At 46.2% G+C, this 20,329-nt stretch overlaps 1 protein-coding gene across 9 annotated transcripts in view; it reads right to left on the reverse strand.

The window, feature by feature from the left end:
* The window catches only part of SH3BGRL (SH3 domain binding glutamate rich protein like), a 138,716-nt gene that overhangs the window by 36,932 nt on the left and 81,455 nt on the right, over window positions 1–20,329 (reverse strand). For 5 of the 9 annotated variants that reach the window (XR_014784844.1, XR_014784845.1, XR_014784846.1 and 2 more), the window contains exon 1: window positions 2,882–3,074. The exons of the other annotated variants lie outside the window; for them this stretch is intronic. Coding sequence is in view for 1 of the 5 variants with exons in the window: in XM_084814049.1 (XP_084670175.1) it covers window positions 2,882–2,926 (45 nt within the window). In the remaining 4 variants the exon portion in view is untranslated. Of the gene's footprint in view, window positions 1–2,881; window positions 3,075–20,329 lie in introns of those variants that run through there. 9 annotated transcript variants of the gene reach the window in all.

Consider the following 20,329-nt stretch of genomic DNA (forward strand, 5'->3'; position numbering starts at 1 on the left):
AGGGCAGGGAAAGTGCAGCAGTTTCCTATACCGGCCTAGATGGGTACCAAGCGACTCCTTCGATCCACTTTAAGAAAACCCGTGTTGGCTTACAAAACTGTGCTCTCTACTCACAATGAATTGCAAACACGACCGACCCGCCACAAGCGCATTTCACGATGGGATTTTTTTTTAAACCCAGGAGCTCGACAGTGATCATTATTATTAACTAGTGAAAGGACCCAGCTTGGCACAGGTGGGAAGAGGCCTTACCTTGATACAGCAAAGGCTGCACACAAATTTACTCAGCTCTCAGAATAGGACCTCACCTCCCCCACCCCCGAGGTCTGAGTGAAGCCCTGCATCTGGTTCCTCAAGGCATGGCCCTTGCATGCTGAACACCTGTTGCTCCCTAAGGGAAATATCTTTCCACTCCATTTCCCTGGGGGGGGGAAGGGGGGGCCTGACCCACTGCACAGGGAATGGAGCAGGCCTATAACTCTGTCCCTTGGCCTGCTCATCTCCCCTGGCTTCAAACTGTATGGACTGCAAGGCTATGTGCTGGTTAGAGGCATCTGCCCCCCAGTGGCTGAAGATGTACTGCAGGCTTCAACACCATTGGCACATTTAAATTAATTAAAATGAACCAGTTGTGTTTTAAAGAACAAAATAACCTCGAGGTGCACACCCCTGGGGGCCCTTAGTATGCATGCCAAGTTCCAGGAGTCTAGGTTTCATGGTGTTGGAGCTATGGTGATGATGGATGGACGGACAGACTCACATCCTCTTTTGTTGTTATAGATTACATTGTATTCTACCCTTCCTTCAAGGAGCTGAGGAGGGGGAGCAAACATGGGATTTTCCCACTTAATCCTCATAACGACCCTCTGAGGTAGGCCAGGTGAGACATAGAGATTGGCCCAAAGCTACCCACCAAACTTGGTGGCCAAGCAGGGGACTAAACCAAGCTCTTCCACATTTTAAGTCCATCACCCCATCCAGTCCAATACATGGGTCAACCCAGTGCACAAGTGGTCCTAGAACTTCTCCTACCAACCTAAATCCCTCATGCATACTACACCACATAGGTTTTACTGGATTTACTCATTGCATCCTAGCCAACAGCCAGGCGCCTGGCATAGCTCTACTTCTGAAGTTACACAGGCCTGTGTCTGGGCCGTACCAGGATGGCAGACTGCCTGTGAACTCCAGCTATGCCTTTCTGGGCAATCTGGAGGAAGGGCAAATGCAAATGTAAGAAATAAATGAACATTCCCGGTTATGGGACTGGAAGCTGAACGCGAAAGGAAATCAAAACTCCACAAAACGAAACAGGAAAGCAAGATGGGAGAGATTAATGCTTAATTTCCAAACCCGAGGAAAGTTCAGAGCTTTTGTATTTCAAACAGCAGGATCTCTGCTTTAGTAGAGAAGCCTAAAGAATGGCGTTAAGTGGATTAAATGAAAGCCTATCTCCTGGATAATCACCATGAAATAAAATAGTGAATTTGCAAGCAAGGAAAGTAGCAGGATTGAAACCGGTTTCTTTCCTGAATGCTCTTTCACTCACTGCAGAAAACATGGAAGCTGATGGTGGTTGCAAGAGATAGGCGGTTTGTGCATGCTCAGAGATACCACAGCAGTACACCTTCACACATGTTTCAGCCATTAGAAACAGGTTCTGGGGCTGAAGTATGGTGTGGATTACACCTTGCCTGTCCAAATGCGGCAGAACTCTACCCTTTTGACTCTACCTCTAAGCGTTTCCTAAAGCTATTAGTGAGAAATTTGCTCGGGTTGCACTCAGTTGTTTAATATAAAATGCTGTTGGGAGGGACGGGGACTCGCCGTGATTCAGCAACGAGCAAGTACAAGCAACCTTGAGTAATAGTTTTTCGCCCTGGAGCACGCCAAGTAGCGAATACAGATTAGAGTATCCACACCCACAGGATGTCTGCAGTTCCAAAATGGAACAGCCCTATCCTATGCATGCTTACTCTAAGGTAACTTCTACTCCAGTGAACGGGACGTATTCCCAAGTTAAGTTCCAGAAGGGTAGCTGTTCATTGTTTCCGCAGCACACCAAGGCTGCAATCCTGTACGCATTTACCCGGGAGTAGGCCCCATTGAACGCATTACTTCTGAGTAGACCCGCACAAGCGTGCCCTGTAACAAGCAGACCAGTCCTATGCAGATTTACTCAGGAAGCAGCTCCACTGCGTTTAGTGTGGGGTTACTCCCAGGTAAACACGTGTGGGAATGGGCAGCCTGCTGGTGGCCTCGGCTTTCCGCAACTAGAGGCCCCATCCCAAGACGCTCAAAAGCTGAGCCCAGGGTAAGGCTGCAACCCCCCTGCACACTTGCAAGGCAGTAAGTCTATACACCCAGACACGCAGTGGGGCTGGCTGACTTCTGAGTAAACATACGTAGGATGGCGCTGTAAATCCGGGGGCCACAGGAAGATTCCGCGTATGCCCAAATAAGCGTGCATAGAGGGGCTGCAGCCAATGTGACTAGCTTAAAGCCCATTCATGGCGATGGGTCTACTCTAAGTAGGGCCAACATCGGATACAATGGGAAGCCCTTTCGATGCGACCCAGAACTGCAACCTAGCCCGGGCTCAACCCTCGGCTCAAAAATTACGCGCTGCTGGCCCCCATCCTCGCCCACCCCAAACGGCTATCGTCATTTCCAAAGCTCCGCACGGAAAACTCTCCTCTCTTTCGAGAAATGCCTTGAACGTGAAAGATCGCGGAGGAGGCGGCGAAGGAAGGAAGGGAAGGAGGGAAAGGGGCAGGAAGGAAAGGGGCTGCGGTGGCAACTTTTCCCCAGTACAAAGATGGGGGAAAGTTAGGAAAGCACCTTCTGGGAATGGGAGGGGAGGCGCCGGTTTCTGCCTTACCGCCGTGGATCCGGACGAAGTCGCGATGTAGACTTTGATCACCATCCTGGGAACGGGCGCTTCCTCGCGAGGCGGACAGAGAGCGAGCCGAGAACTCCGGCGGCTCCGGCACAAAAAGAGAGCGCAGGACCGGAGGATGGAGCGCGCTGCGGTGTGAACGCGAAACGCCCCGCCTCTTGCCGCCGCCGCCGCCGCCCGGCGTGGGACTCGCTCGCTGAGAGCTTCCCAACCCCGGAAGGAGCTGGGGGAGAGATCACGTTCTCAGCGTGGAATCGCAATGGGGGCGGAGGGAAGTCAGGGGACGGAGCAGCAGAAAGGGCGTGGGGAGGGCGAAAAGGGAGCCCATCCGGAGTAGAAACGGCGCAGGCTTTCCCTGGGCTCGGGGGTGGCCAGCGGCCACGCGAGATGTGCTGCTGCGACGGTTCTCCTTCTTTATTTTTAAGGGCTCCTGCCAGGAAAGGGAGGCTCTTTTGTTCAGAGACTGCCTCCTTCGCGATGTTTTGGACTTCAAGTCCCATCAGCCCCAGCCAGCATGGCTACGGATCAGGAATGCTGGGAGTTGTCGTCCCAGACATCTGGAGGGCGCCAGGTTGGGGAAGGCGGATGCAATGTAATACCTTTATTAGGCCAACTCGAAGATCGCAAGGCATGCGCAAGCTTTCGAGTTCTCCAGAGCGCTTCAGCTGGCGAGATGTTATACAAAGAAGGGTTTGGCGGGGAGGGAGCGGTCTCAAGGCATGGATGAGATGGAGGTGTAGAGAGGAAGGGTTCAGATGTGTTAGGCCCTGGGGAAAGTTTTGGGATAAGCAGCTTGTACAAGAGGGACGGCTTCACTTGAACCGGAATGGAACCAGACTGCTGGTGCTTAACATAAAAAACGGTGGCAGAGCAGCTTTTAAACTGAACCCCGAGGGAAGGCCAGTAGGAGCTGGGAAACATCTGGTTCAGGTTGAATCAACCATAGGGGTTGAAGATTAAAATGTTTCTGATTGCCCAAATGGGGCCGGGGAGGGGATAGGCCATGAGCATATGGTGAAACATGATAGCCAATCAAAGAGGCCTAAGTGGCATAGCAGAAGATGCGCACGCCAGAGACATCTGGGGAGGGACTCTCTCTCTCTCACACGCACGCACGCGTGTGTTTCTATACTAATGCTAGAAGCCTCTGAGCCAAGATGAGAGAGTTGGAGTGGCTGGTTTTGAAGGAGAATTTATATATAGGTTGGGTTCACACGATACGCTAACCTGCACTCAGTGGTTGAGTGTGGGTTGTTGTTGAACTGTACGTTATCGTGTTGTCTGAATGCAGCGCATTTTCTGCAGGGTGGCTTGTTAACCACCCTGAACAACCCAACAACAAGCCATGGGTTCCCAAGGTGGCTTCTCTGAGAAAAATAAGCCATGCTGTGTGGTTAATAGGCCACCCTGTGGAAAGCGTTGGCAGCCCTGTGGAGGGCTGACTTCAAGTTGAGGGGACCCTTGGCAAAGTTTCCTCCAGTGGTCCTCCTGTAGAAGGGTGGTCATCCCCCCAAAAAACTGGTTTTCCTGGTGGCCGTGGGAGGAAGCTGCCATTTAAATTTCTCACAATGCCCTGATGTACTGCTGCTCTGGGGCATTTAAACAGAGGCTCCGGGTCATTCTTGAAAATCTAAACAGAGGCTCCCAGACCCACCTGCTTGGTGGTGATTAGAGCATTGGAAAAAATGTTTTAAAAGGTGCCCAGGGCTGCTGTCAGTAGTGGGCCCTGCTGGGGTGGCATCAGCTGCTGAAGAATGATGTGTGTTGGCCCTGTGTGTTCTGGAACATCTCCTGCCTGAAGGCCATTGCAAGCCTGATGCTGGCAAGATTTGTTCCTCAGATTAGCAAAACTTGCCATCAGAATGAACCCTGCTGATCCAAGGCTAACATGGCTAAAATTTCTATTTGTTCCTGAGCAGACTTAGCAGTCATGGGAGGAATGAAAGGACAAGACTTCTGATGGAATGGTAACTGGTTAAAAAGCAGGGAGCAGAGAGGAGGAATAAGTGAATAGTTCGCACAACAGTGGGTTTTAAGATGTGGGATTCCCAAGGACAGGTGCCTTTTCACTTCATAAATTATCTGGAGTTAGGGGTGAGCAGTGAGGTGGCCATGTTTGTGGATGACACCAAATTATTCAGGCTGGTAAAAACAAAAATATTGCAGCATCTTAAATCCTCACTCCACCTACCAACCAATTGACCTGGATGCTTGCTAAAGTCCTTATAATAGGGCTGTGCACTGCCTCGTTACGAAGCCCAAATAATGAGGTGAAGCAGGCAGATTCAGACCAGCCTCCTTGTGATACGAAGCAGATCGGAGCAGAACTGAAGTGCCCTGAGGCGAAGCGCCTCCCTCACAAAGTGCCTCCTCCGCCTCGTATATCCAGAGCTCTATTAATGCCGGAGCAGTCCAGACAGGCTGTCACCAAAATATATCAACTTCTGATATATTTTAGGAAAGCTGATTTTAATAACCTCAGAACAATGATCAGTAAGGTCCCACGGCAAGCGACGCTAACCAGAAAAGGAGTCCAAGATGGGTGGGAGCTTTTAAAAAAGGAAATTCCCAAGGCACAATCACAAACAATTCCAACAAGAAGAAAAGGTGGAAGACAACAGAAGAAGCCAATGTGGCTTCACAAAAAGCTTAGGTCATCTTTCACAAAAAGCTTAGGTCATCTTTCACAAAAAGATGACCTGAAAACAAAAAAGGACACATATAGGAAGTGGAAAGAAGGCCAAGCAACAAAGGAAGAGTACAGGCAGGTAGCACAGAATTGCAGGGATGGTGTCAGGAAGGCTAAAGCTGAGAACGAGCTGAGGTTAGCGAGGGATGCTAAAAGCAATAAAAAGGCTTTCTTCAGCTACGTGCATAGTAAAAGGCGGAGGAAAGAAATGGTTGTTCAGCTATTAAATAAGGATGGCAAAATGATAACAGATGACAAAGAAAAGGCAGAAGTGCTCAATTCCTACTTTGGCTCAGTCTTCTCCCAAAAGAGGGTCTATGACCCCCCTGGCAAAGGCGAAGTGCAGGCTGAAGGGGCAGGATTGCAGCTTGAGATCGATAGGCATATGGTCAAGGAACACCTAATTACTTTGAATGAGTTCAAAACTCCAGGGCCAGATGGACTGCATCCTAGAGTAATAAAGGAACTGGCAGAAGAACTCTCAGAACCGCTGTCTATTCTCTTTGAGAAATCATGGAGGACAGAGGAAGTGCCAGATGACTGGAGGAGGGCTAATGTTGTCCCTATCTTCAAAAAGGGTAAAAAGGAGGAACCTGGGAACTACAGACCAGTCAGTCTGACATCAAACCCAGGGAAAATTCTGGAGCAGATTATCAAGCAATCCATCTGTAAGCACCTTGAAAACAATGCCATGATTACTCGAAGCCAACATGGATTCGTCAAGAACAAATCCTGCCAGACGAATCTGATCTCATTTTTTGATCAAGTAACCTCCCTTGTAGACCGTGGGAATGCTGTAGACATCATATACCTCGACTTCAGCAAAGCTTTCAACAAAGTGCCCCATGATATCCTGATGAGCAAACTAGCTCAAAGTGGGCTAGATGAAACAATGATCCGGTGGATCCACAGTTGGCTACAGAATCGGATTGATAAGAGTGCTTATCAATGGGACCTTCTCAAACTGGGGAGAGGTAACAAGTGGGGTATGGCAGGGCTCAGTCCTGGGCCAAGTGCTCTTAAACATTGTTATTAATGATTTGGAGGAGGTGGTGCAAGGAATACTGATCAAATTTGCAGATGACACAAAATTGGGCAGGATAGCGAATACTTTGGAAGACAGAAACAAAATTCAAAGTGATCTGGATTGATTGGAGCGCTGGGCAGAAAACAACAGAATGACATTTAATAGGGATCAATGCCAAGTTCTGCACCTAGGAAAAAGAAACCAAATGCACAGTTACAAGATGGGGGATACGTGGCTCAACAACACTACAAACGAGAAAGATCTTGGAATTGTTGTCGATCACAAGCTGAATATGAGCCAACAATGTGATGTGGCTGCAAAAAAGGCAAATGCTATTTTGGGCTGCATTCATAGAAGCATCGCTTCCAAATCCCGGGAAGTACTAGTTCCCCTCTACTCAGCACTGGTTAGGCCTCATCTGGAGTACTGTGTCCAGTTCTGGGCACCACACTTTAAGAAGGATGCAGACAAACTGGAGAGGGTTCAGAGGAGGGCAACAAAGATGATCAGAGGACTGGAAACAAAGCCCTATGAAGAGAGACGGAAAGAACTGGGCATGTTTAGCCTTGAGAAGAGAAGACTGAGGGGAGATAGGATAGCGCTCTTCAAGTCCTTGAAAGGTTGTCCCAGAGAGGAAGGCCAGGATCTCTTCTTGATCATCCCAGAGTGCAGGACACGGAATAATGGGCTCAAGTGACAGGAAGCCAGATTCCAGCTGAACATCAGGAAAACCTTCCTGACTGTTAGAGCAATACGACAGTGGAACCAATTACCTGGGGAGGTGGTGGGCTCTCCCACACTGGAGGCGTTCAAGCCGAGGCTGGACAGCCATCTGTCAGGGATGCTCTGACTTGGATTCCTGCATTGAGCAGGGGGTTGGACTTGATGGCCTTGTAGGCCCCTTCCAACCCTACTATTCTATGATTCTATTCTATGATTCTATGAAAGCTCACGCGGAGGGGGAGGAGGAGGAGGGAGAACGGAAGGTGAGCAGAGGCGGGAGGCGGGAAGATGAGTGGAGGAGGAGGGAGTGTGCTTTGGCAAATAGGAACTCTTGGCCAGAACTGACGCCAGCAGTCTCCAGTCAGAGAGAGTGGTGGACAAGGGAGGTATATACTTTGGGGAAAGGCTGCGTTCAGTTATTGCGCTAGCTGTGTCGTTGGGAGAGGGCTGGTGTATAGTTAGATGATCTGGTGTGTGTGTGCATGTGCATTCCTTGCAATTCCTCCTTCTATTTCTTCGTTCTCAATCGCCTTTAGGCTTTCCTCGATATTTAAAAGCGGGGGGGGGGGACAGCTAGGTTGTAGTGGGATCATTCCTTCGCTCCTTGTGTGAGCTGCCCCATTGGGATGGTGTCTTTGCACCCGTTGCAGCTGCCTTGTCCTATTTCTTTCCACCTCCGAGTCATTTGTTCTGTGTATTATTCAAATTCATCTCTCCTTTCAATATTATTTCAAACAAACATTGCTTTTCTTTGCTCGTTACCACTATGCTCCCCCTCCCCCACCATTCCATTGTTCATGTCGCTTGTGAAATCTGGAAAAAGCTGCGTTTATTTTTTAAGGTCAACCCTCACTTCTCCTTTCTCCATTCTATTTCCTTGTCGTTTTTGTCTTTCAACTCTGTCTCTTGTAGATTTTTAAAAGCTCAGTCTTATTTCAATTTTTAAAAACAAACATTGACTTCTGGGCATGTCCCCCCCCCCTTTTAAAGTCATATTCAACCATTTAGTTTTTTCTTGCTTTCTAAAATCTTAAAGAAAGGCATGTTATAGCAGCCTACATGTTTAGAGTTTGAATCCCACCCCCACCCCCCGCTGAAGTGACCTGTCTGTTTCTTTTCTGTGTTGATCCCCCCAAAACAGAAATTAAAGAAGGGTTTTTATTTTTATTGCTTGCTTGCTCATATGTGTGTGTGCTAGGTTGTTGTTCCACCAACGCTACACGTCCCAATTTCAAGACAGTGTTGAGAAAGCACGAGACACATACTATTTATATTATTTACCTTCTTATTCCAATAACACTCCACTGTGTGGCAAAGCAACGCAGTGCAATATGAGGCATCTTCGGGGTGTTGGCCGGGGCAGAGGTGGGCGAGGTGCTGCTGTCCCTAGCAGCACCGTTAGGCGAGCTGTCTGTACCCCAGTCCAGATAGTGCCTCCCGGTGCAGTAGGGCAGCAGAGCGCGGCGGCCAGCTGCAGTGCCCGGAGGTCACTCTTCGAGGAGGCTGGCGTGGGCAGGTGCAGCAGTCGCACTCTTGCCCAAGGCGGAGCAGCATCTCCTTCTGCCGTGGGAGAGGGGAGCCCGGTGATGGACGTTGGGTCAGAGGCGTCTGACGTCCCCAGCGTGGTGGAGGGTGAAGAGGAGGAGGTCCTCCGGGGTGTGTTGGAGGAGGAGCAGCAGGCAGAGGCTCCAGCACCCGACCCCGCTTCCATTCTTCCCCCCACTCGTGTGGAGCCCCCCCCCAGACTCAAGGCAGGCAGTCTGCATCTCCCCCGAAACGTCAGGGTAGCATCGTGTGGGACCACTCTGAGTTGGGAGCAGATCCCAGCGCTGCCGTGTGCCGCCGCTGCAAGGCGTCTCTGAGCAGGGGAAACAGCCAGGGCACCACAGCACCAGAGCCTGCCCCTGCACTCAAGGAGGCTGCACCAACCGGTCTTGCCTGGGGAAGAGGCCCCCCGCGTTCCAGCAGGCCGGCAGCAGGGGCGAGCAGAAGACTGGTAGCGCCTCCGGAACTCCTGCAAGCTCTCCGTCTCTCGCCCCAGAGTGGCTTAGGCAGGCCACCATGGAGGAGAGGGGGTGGGGGGAGTATGGGTCCACCAGGTGGAGGTTTCCAGTGTTCAAAAATCAGTGGCCCTTCTGGCCTAGGCACCGACGGCTTTCAAAAATCAGTGGCCCTTCTGGGCTAGGCACTGACCGTGTTCACTCAAGATACATTCAAAATACTCATTTAGCGTGTGCTAGAAATTAACAAAAAGCAGAAAAAAAATAACCCCTTTCAGCCAGCCTGCCAGGTAGTGTGCGTATTCAGCCAGAGAGAGGCTGAGCAGGTGACTCTTCTGAGTAAGGGTTCTTTTGCACTTCAAAGAAACCTGCAGCAGAGATTAGGGATAGTGACCTCTGCTTCAACACACTTTTCCTTCTGGGTTAGGGCTGAATTTCTGGGAATATCATATTCAACCTGCACCTAGCACACAAGCCAGTGGGCCAAACTGCCTGGGCTTTGGGGAGTACGATGCCCTCGAGGGGGGCTGGGAGGGGCCAAGGTGTCACATGCATGTGTGGAAACAGGGAGAAGTTACAGCTCTTTGCTTTGAGAGTTTCTGTGGAAAACATCAGATTTTAACTGCCTAGCACAAATACCTCTGGGCCAAACTGTCTGAAATTTTGCAGGTGGTCTGTGCTCCAGGGGTAGGGGGTGGAGAGGTCCCCAAATTTAATGTCTGTATCATAAAAACTAAGAGTTTTGACCATATGTGTTTTCCCATGCAAGTCAATGGGAAAACGCCAAAAACGGGCGATCCGGATATCCGAATCTCACTTTGGATTTGGATCCAAGTCGGAGTGGAGGAGGTCCGAAGTGGTCTGAGGAGGATAGGGGTCACTTAGGAGGATCCGAAGCAGCATCCAAAGTGGATCAGGGGATCCATGCACAGCCCTACATTATAAATATAGTGTCAGCACAGTACAAGGCACATTAAGAATAATATAATAAGCAAAAAGGGCCCCTTCTCTGATGTGCTTATGATCTAAATTTGGAAATGGGAGACACATGGGATGAAAATCCATCTTTTAGAAGGAAAGAATTCAGTAAAACCTTCCCCCTATTCTTCCCACAATCACTCTGCATTATAAAGTGGTCTTTATGAGGGAAGAATCAACTGAGGACTCTGCAGTGCAAATTCAGCACACTGTCTGCTGTATCACACCGATTAACTGTTGCCAAGCTACTGTTACTTATCCCAATTTGTCATTATTGTTATTTATTACATGCCTATACTGCTCAATAGCCAAAGCTCTCTGGGTGGTTTGCAAAAGATTAAAACCTTAAAAATACAATATAAAACATAATATTAAAACCATGTTCATACAAAAACAATTTAAAAGAATCAACAATAAAAATCCCAGGACAAGTTAAAACCTTATCACATGCCTGGGTGTAGAGGAAAGTCTTAATGCAGCTCCAAAAGGATGACAATATTGTCGCCAGGCAGACTTCACTGGGGAGAGCATTCCACAATTGGGGGGCCACCACCGAAAAGGCCTTGTTGCCATCCTCCAAACCTCCCTTAGAGAAGGACTAGGAGGAGGGTCTCAGTTGATTATTGTTGTGTATAGGTTAATACCAAGTTGGTATTGTAAATTCAAATTAAGATGCAATGTGAAAAGTGTGTGTGTATGATCCTTTCATCCAGAAAATGTCCACCACAAAAATTATTCACAATAGTAATGGGTTTATGGTCAGTTCACATATTCTCTTCCCCATCCTCCCCTGTTTAAGCCAGTCTTCGCAAATCTGATGTCCTCAAAATCTGTTTGAATACACCTTCAATCATCCTCAGCTAGCATGGCAATGCTAGCTGTGGATGATGGGAGTTGTAGCCCAGCATATCTGGAGGGCACTGGGTTGAAGTGCAATATAGAGTGAGCTTGCACAACCTCTCGTTTTCCCCCTTGCAGTGTGTATAGAATGTCTTTTGTGACCCCAGCCATTTCAGAGATCTGTTTGCTGCAAAAAAAGGGATGGATAGATTGCACAGGTGAGGTGTACAGATCCATGCACAGGGAATGCACAGCGTTCTATACATGGGGGAAGCATATGCAAGCCTGACATGTTTCTGTGCTTCACCAGATGTAGAGCCTACATGTTGGGGTGACCTTCCACCCCATTTCTAAAGGTATTCACATCAAATTTGATTGTCAGATACATATTTGTCAGCTGACTTTTCTTAAATGCATTTGCAGGATATGTAGAGGATTTGTGGGGAGACGGGGTCATACATCTGCGTGTGATTGCACCAGAGGAATGGTCACCCTCTGATACTCTTGAACAATGGGGAAAATAGCATGTTTACTATTTAAATAGCAACGGAGTACATGAAGCATTGCTTTACAACTAAACAGAGACACCTACTGGAGCAGCTACAGATCTTCAGGGGCATCTGTATGAGGAAGGCAATTAAAATGGCTAATTATTTTAATTAAGAAACACAGAAAACTTCATAGTAGCTTAGTAATTGGATAAGTTGGATTTCTTTGAATAAGGCACTTCACATACATACACCCCCCCATGCCTCTTTTGACACACTGTGACCTGAATCACAAATAAGGTGGCCATTTATGCATCACCAAAAAAAAAAAGGACACAGGTTTGTATAAAATTTGCACAGGGTAATTTATATATATAGATTCAAAAGAAGAATGATTATTATTATTTAAATAAAAAATACAATACATCTCTGTCCATCGTGGGGAAGACTGCAGCCAGGAGACCTGTGTGCCTGCTCAATCTGCAGTTCAGATGCTAACTGTGGATGGGCAACTTAAAGGACCTTCTTAGGATATGTATTTTTTTAATCTTTGTCCTTCAAAGACAGCATGCCTTCAAATGGAGGACACTTTCAAATAGAAGATTATCCTATGTCAACTCTTCAAATAGAGGGGTGTCCTCTGTAAAGTAGGAGACATGGCCACCCTATACAAACTCAATATAGCACAGTTACTTTTCTAGAAGATTAGATTAGATTTTGGGCATTCTTTTGAAATACTGTGATTGTTTGCATTTATTTTATTTTTCATCAAATGAGTTGAAACAGACCTTAGCAAGCCAAATGCTCCCCAAACCAAATTAAAGACGCAATCTATCAAACACTGCTGCTGTACAATCTGCATTTGTTGCCATCAGGTTTGTGCTTTGCACTCAGTTTCTGCAATGCATAACCTGGGATGAATGGATTTCCCCGTTATGATCCTTGATTGTTCCCCTGGTTTGCTCTGCCTTGTATTCTGCTCCTGAATGCTAGCAGCACTAGAAGAATATCTACAATTAATTTGGGATTGGACCATGGTGCAGCTTTCACTTCATTTCCATCTTTCACACGCACACCATACCTGATGAATTCATGCACATTGACAAAATATAACAAAAAAGCAATCTGGATGTGATTGATTGAATGGCTGCATCAATACTTTTTTGGGTGTGGGATTTTACCAATGGAAGGAAAGGAGAGAGGGCACTGAAGCAGAAACAGGACAGGAAACATGCAACTACATACAATCTCTAGTTCTGTCCTTAGGGCCAAAGTAAACAAGGCAACGGAGTTTCATGATCAGCTCTACTCTTCCATCTTTTCCATCTTTGTAAGTTCCATTCATGTAACAGTCCCTGTTCTGTGTGTATGCGCATGTGTATGTTTTGAACATCTTGTTATCTGCCTACAGGCTTCCAGATGAGATCAGATAGGTTACAGAAGATTTTCTGTTCCTAACCCTTTCAGGCTGCAATAATATGCATACCCATATGCAAGGCCCACTGAAATTAGGGATGCACAGATTTTGTAAAATCTGTTCCATCTGCGTTTCATGGATTATCAGGTGCCCTTCATTGATGGAATCAGTTTTTTTCACCAATTTCCCGCATTTGCACAAATTTGCACTTCTGGAAATCCCCTCCCCCCATGTGCATTTTCATGCTTTAGCCTATGGGGGAAATGCACATTTTTGGCCAGTGTTTTTTTATTTTACTTTTTTCCTACACAAAAATTGCATTAAATTCCAGAAAGTAAAAAACACACACACCAGTCTGTAGGTCCACAGAATCTGTGCAACTCAGGAAAATCCAGTCTGCTGTGGAATCTGTGGATTGTATTCATAGAAATCTGAACTCATCTGATTCTGTTGAGGATTTTTCTGACATCCCTACCTGAAATCAGTGGGGTTTACATCTGAACAAATATGCAGTTTGATTGTGGGGGGCTCCTTACCCCCACTGCAGAGGGTGGGTAAATGGGGTGGGTAATTTACCAACTGTGGGAGGGCATTTAACCCTCCACACAACAGGCTAACCTATTGTGGGTCACTCCAGAATGCAACCCATGATGGATTAGCATTACGTGGGAACCCAGCCATTCAGTAAGATCTAAGCCTCAGCAGGTAGAACTGACAAGATAGTCTCTTTCCATTGGATCCTTGTCAAATCTAGCTGAAAGAATGCCACACCCACCACTTGACCTGACAGTGCAGGCTTAGCTGGTTGCAGGAACTGGAGCAGAGAAAGAATTTCTGCCTGTTAACCCTAAATTGGCCCTGGAGGGAAACAGGTTTTTGCCTTCTCGGCACTGCCATCTCTTCTCAAGACAAGTTCAAATGTAGGTGTTTGAGGGTCTTCCTTTCAGAAAGTCCAGCCCAGGGTGATGAAATAACTTGAACAGGCTGACCATACGTACCGCTTTAAATGGGACAGTACCATTTTTTTTTCATATTTCGCGACCGTCCCGTCGTTTTAATATGCCAATTTTGTCCCGTTTTTAATTTTTTGTAAAAAACTGGACGTGTTTATCATAAGGCTCTATGCTAATTAATGCGTGCAGTAAAACTACTACTAGAGGTAGCGATGATCAGACGCCACCCCCTTGCTTGTCTGCAGTGGTGGGGAATTCAAGAGGCGGTCGCTAAGCCCCATTCAGCGTGTGGGAGCCAGGAGGGTGAGTCTTACTGTTATTTCTACCATCATTCCGCCCACAGAGATTCTTTCTGCCCTACATTCAGTTTGATTCGGACTTTTCAGACTCATATTTCGGTTCAACAGGCTGTTAGCTATTTTTTTATTACAGCGGAACTCTCCGGTGGGACATTAGCATATACCGGCTTCTGATAGCAGTCGAGGTATTCATTCCCTTTTTTTTTCTTTTTGGTGTATGTTTATGATTTTTTGCAGTCTGGCCACTGCAGTCCTGCATTAGAGTGTTCAGTATGGTATGCCGTACAGATTTTTTGTATTGCTTATGTGATATAAGTATTTTATATATGCATATTTATGGGTGTTTTTTGTGTGTATATGCAATAAATTAGTGTTATTCATTTGCGCCCCTTTCCATGTTCTTTTGCAGTGAGTTTAGGTTGTTTTTTAAGTCTCTTATAGCCTACGGAATATTACATAGCCCCGTCCCGTTTTTGTCATCCCAATATCCCGTTTTTGTCTCAAGGAAATATGGTCAGCCTAAACTTGAAGAAAGAATAGAGCTGATTACTTTAGACAGGTTCAGTTTCAAGGATGAAGGAGAAGGCTTTGGAAGTGACAACCATCATGACTCAACAGTAGATGCATTGATAAGTAGAACTCCATTCAATCTGCGCTGGGGCTGTACCACATCCCAAATGTATTATACAATTAAACAATGAGCTGTCATTATTGAAATGTATGTTTATTTCCTAACTGGAAATATAAATATCCCAGCATATTTCACAGAACAGAAGATCGCTTTGTTTAAGCCATGGAGGGAGCAAGCCTATGGCCGCTAGTCAGCGGCTAGACGGCCATAGCATAGGTCGGTTCCAGGGAACCATCCTTGCAGCCTGCACTCCGAGGTCGGTTCCCTAAGAACCGACCTCCACCCCCTCCTGCACTGCCTCGTAGGCAGGGCGGAACGGCCCCACACTCCACGCTCAGAAGAGGAGTGCGGAGTGGCAAAAATGGGGCATTTCTTGGGGCACGCTGGGACAGGGAACTTGGAAATGTTGGTACCACACATCCAACGTGTTGTCCGGCTGCCACTTCCCCTGCTCCGACTTCCTGCGGCTAGACAGCCAAAATCGGCTGTCTAGCTGCAAATGCAGGGTGGCTGAAGTGCAGAGGCGACGATCCCCTCTGCGCTTCTCCTGCCCTGCATTGGATAGACGGTCACCTCCGAGTTTGGAGGTGGCTGTCTACCCCGATAGGATTGCGCTTCTACTCTTGATGCATTAACTAAATAAAATATATTTCCAGTGCACTTTTGAGGTTCTCTTTCTGTCATCGTTCTATGTTTTACTGATGCACAGATGTACTGCTATACATTGCAGGTAAACACTGCAAACAAAGAATCTTGAGACAATGGCAATACCGTTACATCAGGATCACGGGGGGGGGGGCAGTGTTTTATGAATGCACAAAGTGAATGTGCACAACAGTAAAACCCAGTGTGAAACTGAATTCAGATGCAGCAAACTGAGCATGCCCTGCATTCTGTACAAAATAAAATAAAAATGGAAAATGAAGGATTCCTAATTAATTGGTTCCACTTCAGAACGTTAAAAACACCTGAGCATTCTAGGTGACAGTGGCTCACCCCACAAGAGCATTGTGAGGGCAGCAAGCACAGTGAAGATTGCAAAGGCACTGCAAATTATAAGTGTTATATAAATGTTAAAAGTTTAATAGGGATCTACCCCAAATGTCTCCAAAATCCTTTGGTAATAAAACTTCACAGTTTCATCTCCATATCGTCTGAAAACAGCAGTTCTTGCCCTTGACTATTCGGAGAAGTTTGGTGCTTTTTATCCTATTAGAAAACATTGCGATTCATCTTTGGTGTTAATTGGAGCAACTGAATGTTTGAACTGTGCCATTAAAAATACCATCCCCTTTAGTGATTATTAATAAAGAATGAGGATGTTCAGTCATGCTGATAATTTGGTACACTGAAAGATTTAATTCTGCTTTGATGCAATTCAAAATGTCCCAAGTTAAGTGAATGGGAGCAAGGTACTAAAATGATGACTGCCTATATTTGCTTTAATGTTTAAAGGAAAGGATTCTAGTAGGGGGTTCGATGAGCATATAAGCTGAGCTCAGAATACAATGCATTCAAAAGACACAGCAAGCAGTTCCTTACCCCATCCACCTCAGAAAGAATGAGTATTTATGTATCTTATTTATACATAAATGTATTCATAAGATCTTACATAAGATCAATAAAAATTTAGGCTTACAGCACAAAAGGAAAAAGGGATAAAGAGGGAAGAGGTAAAGAAACTCAGCACAATTCTTAAAATCTTCTCTGGAAAGCAGAGCAGGTGACAAATTCCTTATCCTCCCTCTCCCTGCACTTTAAAATGTTGCAGAGAACTTACATTGTAAGCATAAATAACTTGTAATGTACCTCTGGAATACTAGACATGACCTCCAGAGGCCCAGTTCTCACAAACAGCTAATGAGGTGGTAAACTTCATTTTCAGGACTCTGCCTCCTCAGACTACTCCTCTGTACAAAAAAACACAGAAACACCTCTCCACACAGAAAAGTAGGATGTCAGGGATATGGGTTCTAGCCCAGCTTTCCCCCCAACGTCCTATTTTTCTCTCTGTGTGTGCTTAATGAGAAACAGACCAGGACTGGGAAAAACTGGGACTGAATCCCTATGAGTTAAGAGTATGGTACAGGTAGTACTTGGACTAGGAAATGGGGGTTCACATCTTTACATAGCCATTGGCTTGCTGAAATGACTTATCTCACCCTCAAATCCCACTTGTACATAAATACTGATATATACCTCATATGGTGATTATTTAGGCGCACAGCCTTTCACCAGGTATTTATTGTTGGACTACAACTCCCATAATTGCCAACCATTGGCCATTCTGGCTGGAGATGATGGGATTTGTAGGTCAACAACATCTGGGGACCCAAGGTTGGCTTAGAGTTTTGTTTTTATTAATTTCCACATATTATTACAGTTTCAGCTACATAAAAAAGCAAGACACCAGCAGATCAATACAGAATGTAGGATTACCCAACATAATAAAAAACAGCTATAACTATGATTTTAAAAGAACAAAATTGACAATTAACTCCACTTAGCTAATAGATGAATCAAATAGAATCACTATTGAGGAAAATCAACATAGATGTAATTAGCAAGACAGCACTGAAGATTATTTGGATGTTTATCAGTGATTACTAAACACAAATCTAGTGGTAATTTGGATGGCTCTGCAACTTATGAATAAGGGTCTAGATGAACTATAAACCAGAAGTCCTCTAAAAAGCTTCTGGTGTACATGTACCTATCTTTGATTTTTGTGAACCATCCAGAGATATTCAGATATTGGGAATATAGAAATAAATAAATAAAATTTTGATGGGTCAATATCTTCATTAAAAAATGTTCTAACTTCGGCTAACCACCAGGTCTCAGAAGAGACATCATTAGCACACTACTTACTAGCTAGGACATCCTTTGCTGTAATTAACAAATAAATGGCAAGATCTCTCATTCTTGCAGGTATCTGTGGAATTCCTAAAACAAGAGATGCCAACACTGCCTAGAAGTCATAGCAACTATCCTGAGTACCCAGGGCCATGTTGACCACACAGGCAGATTAGGCAGTTAAAGGTGCAATCCTATGCAGATAGGTGGCCGCCTTGGAACTTGGAGGCAACCGCCTATCCAATGCAGGGCAGGAGAAGCATGGAGGGGATCGTTCCCTCTGCACTCCTCCTGCCCTGCATTTTTGGCTAGACAGCCACTTTCAGCTGTCTAGCTGTGGGAGGGCTGAGCGGGGGAGGAGGCTGCCGTACAACACATAGGATGTGTCGTACAGGCATTTCTGCCCTCCCCGCCCCAGAACACCCCCCAGAAAGCCCTGTTTTGGCTGCTCCACGGTCCTCTTGCAAGTGCGGAGCACGGGGCTTCTCCACGCTGCCTGTGAGGTAGCACGGAAAGGGGGGAAGGTCGGTTCGAGCGCGGGGGGAAGGTCCCAAGACAGGGGAGGCACCAAGATATCCTATGGCTGCCTAGCCACTGACTAGCAGCCATAGGACTACTCCCTTTGGATAGTAGGAAATTTCAAGCGGTGCCTCCCCTGTCAGAAAGGCCATGAAGACCTTGTCTCTCTGCCTGCTCCCCACCTTGGCAGCTCCACACACAAACTGAGAATGCAGCCAAGAATTCTCTGCAGAATATTGCAAAGGGTTAGTTAGGCCAGTGTTTCTCAAATTGTGGGCTCGGGCTCTCCGGTGGGTCTCGGTACTGCTGACTGCCCAGTGCCTCTTTGCTTGACTGCTCTGTGCCATGGCTCCACCATGCACACTGCATAGGCAGGTGTGATAGCGGGAGTTGGTTAGACAGCAAGACTATTATTTATGATGCTAATCATCCATCTTCATCATCATCATCATGGAATAAAGAGGAAGGGAATAAAACAGGGAAGCTATTACAGGGGGAAATGAATGCAAAATGAGCAGAAGGGAGGGATGAAAGAAATTGACAGCTGGGGATAGGGTACAAGTTAAGTGTGAAAGAAGAAGGGGAGAAGAAATGACAGGAGGTGGGTATGAAAACTTTGAGAGATACTGTATGTGCGGGGAGAAAAGTAATATAAAACAAACAGTTTTATCTTCTTAGAGTAGAGGTCACTAACCTTTTCACGTTGCTGGGCACATTTGGAATTTTGAGAGGGTGTCATGGGCACAGAATGGCTGCCTCGGTGAGCATGGCCAGTCATATAACACTGGTTTCCCAGAAGGCAGACTAATAGAAAAGTAACCAGCCTATTAACGTAAAGCAAAGGTGGGGATCTGAGCTCCAAAATACAAAACCACTCTTTTGAACCCAAATAAAGGGCAGAACTCTGTTTTGCACCATGGTAAGCTCCGTGTTTAAAAAATAATTTAAAATAATCTTAAGAAATACAACTAAAATCAGGAGAGGCAGGGTGGGCACCAAGAGAGGTGTTTGTGGGCACACTGGTGCTCATAGGCACCATGCTGGAATCCCCGACTTAGACATCCGTATCAGCAAATTCTTCCCGAAATGGGGAGGCTGAATAACGATACCTCCAGAGCTGATGGCTGTACTTCACTTGCGGAAAGGTGAATTATAGAACTCCTTGCTACAAGGAAATAGGTGTGAATAAAGAATTTAGTGGTTTTCAAAGAGATATTAGATGTCAAAATAGAATGGTATCAATAATTGTCAGCTGATTGTGCTGAACTCCACCGCCATCTATCACCATTTTATGACTGGTGGGCCTCAGCCATTATCAGCTCTCTCAAGCAGGCCCTGGGGGTAGAACGTTTGAGAATCCCTGGGTTAGGCTTAAGGATGCTGGAGAAATTTGAGATGGACTAAAATGAGCTCGGATTTCTAAGAATCCGACCTGCGGAATCCGCTGTGGAGCGACCCCCTCAGGCCGTGAATCCATGGACTTTCGGATCTTTTTTTTTCCTTTCCCCAAATTTACACATATTTATTCGTAGGAAAATATGCAAGTTTCTGCTGAGGAAAAATGGGATGGGATGGGGGACAATACGCTAAATGCTATTTATTAAGGTAATTATGTATTAAGGTAAATTATATAAATTCTTACAAAACCTCTTACGCAATTATTTGCATATTTTTCCGCATGATGAAAAGAATATATCTGCATCTGTCTGTGAGCAGACGACAGAAGAAAAGGTGACTGACAATCCACGAAACACAGACAGAGCAGATTTTACACAGTCCGTACATCCCTAGTTAGGCTACTCTCTAGCTCTTGGTCTACACACGCAGCCTCTACTTAGCACACTGGTGAAGAGACTTTGAACCAGGAAGTCCCCACTTTGAATCTTGCCTCTGCCCTGAACTCATTAGGTAGCCCTAGGCCAGCCATCATCTCTCAGTCTTAGTTCCATCCCGCCCACCACCAATAATACGAGTGATCATAATGCTGACTTACCTTGCAGGATTGTTCTA

Source organism: Heloderma suspectum, chromosome 9 (genome assembly GCF_057233095.1).
Source record: "Heloderma suspectum isolate Gila_16-S chromosome 9, 16-S_ref, whole genome shotgun sequence".
NCBI lineage: Eukaryota > Metazoa > Chordata > Lepidosauria > Squamata > Helodermatidae > Heloderma > Heloderma suspectum.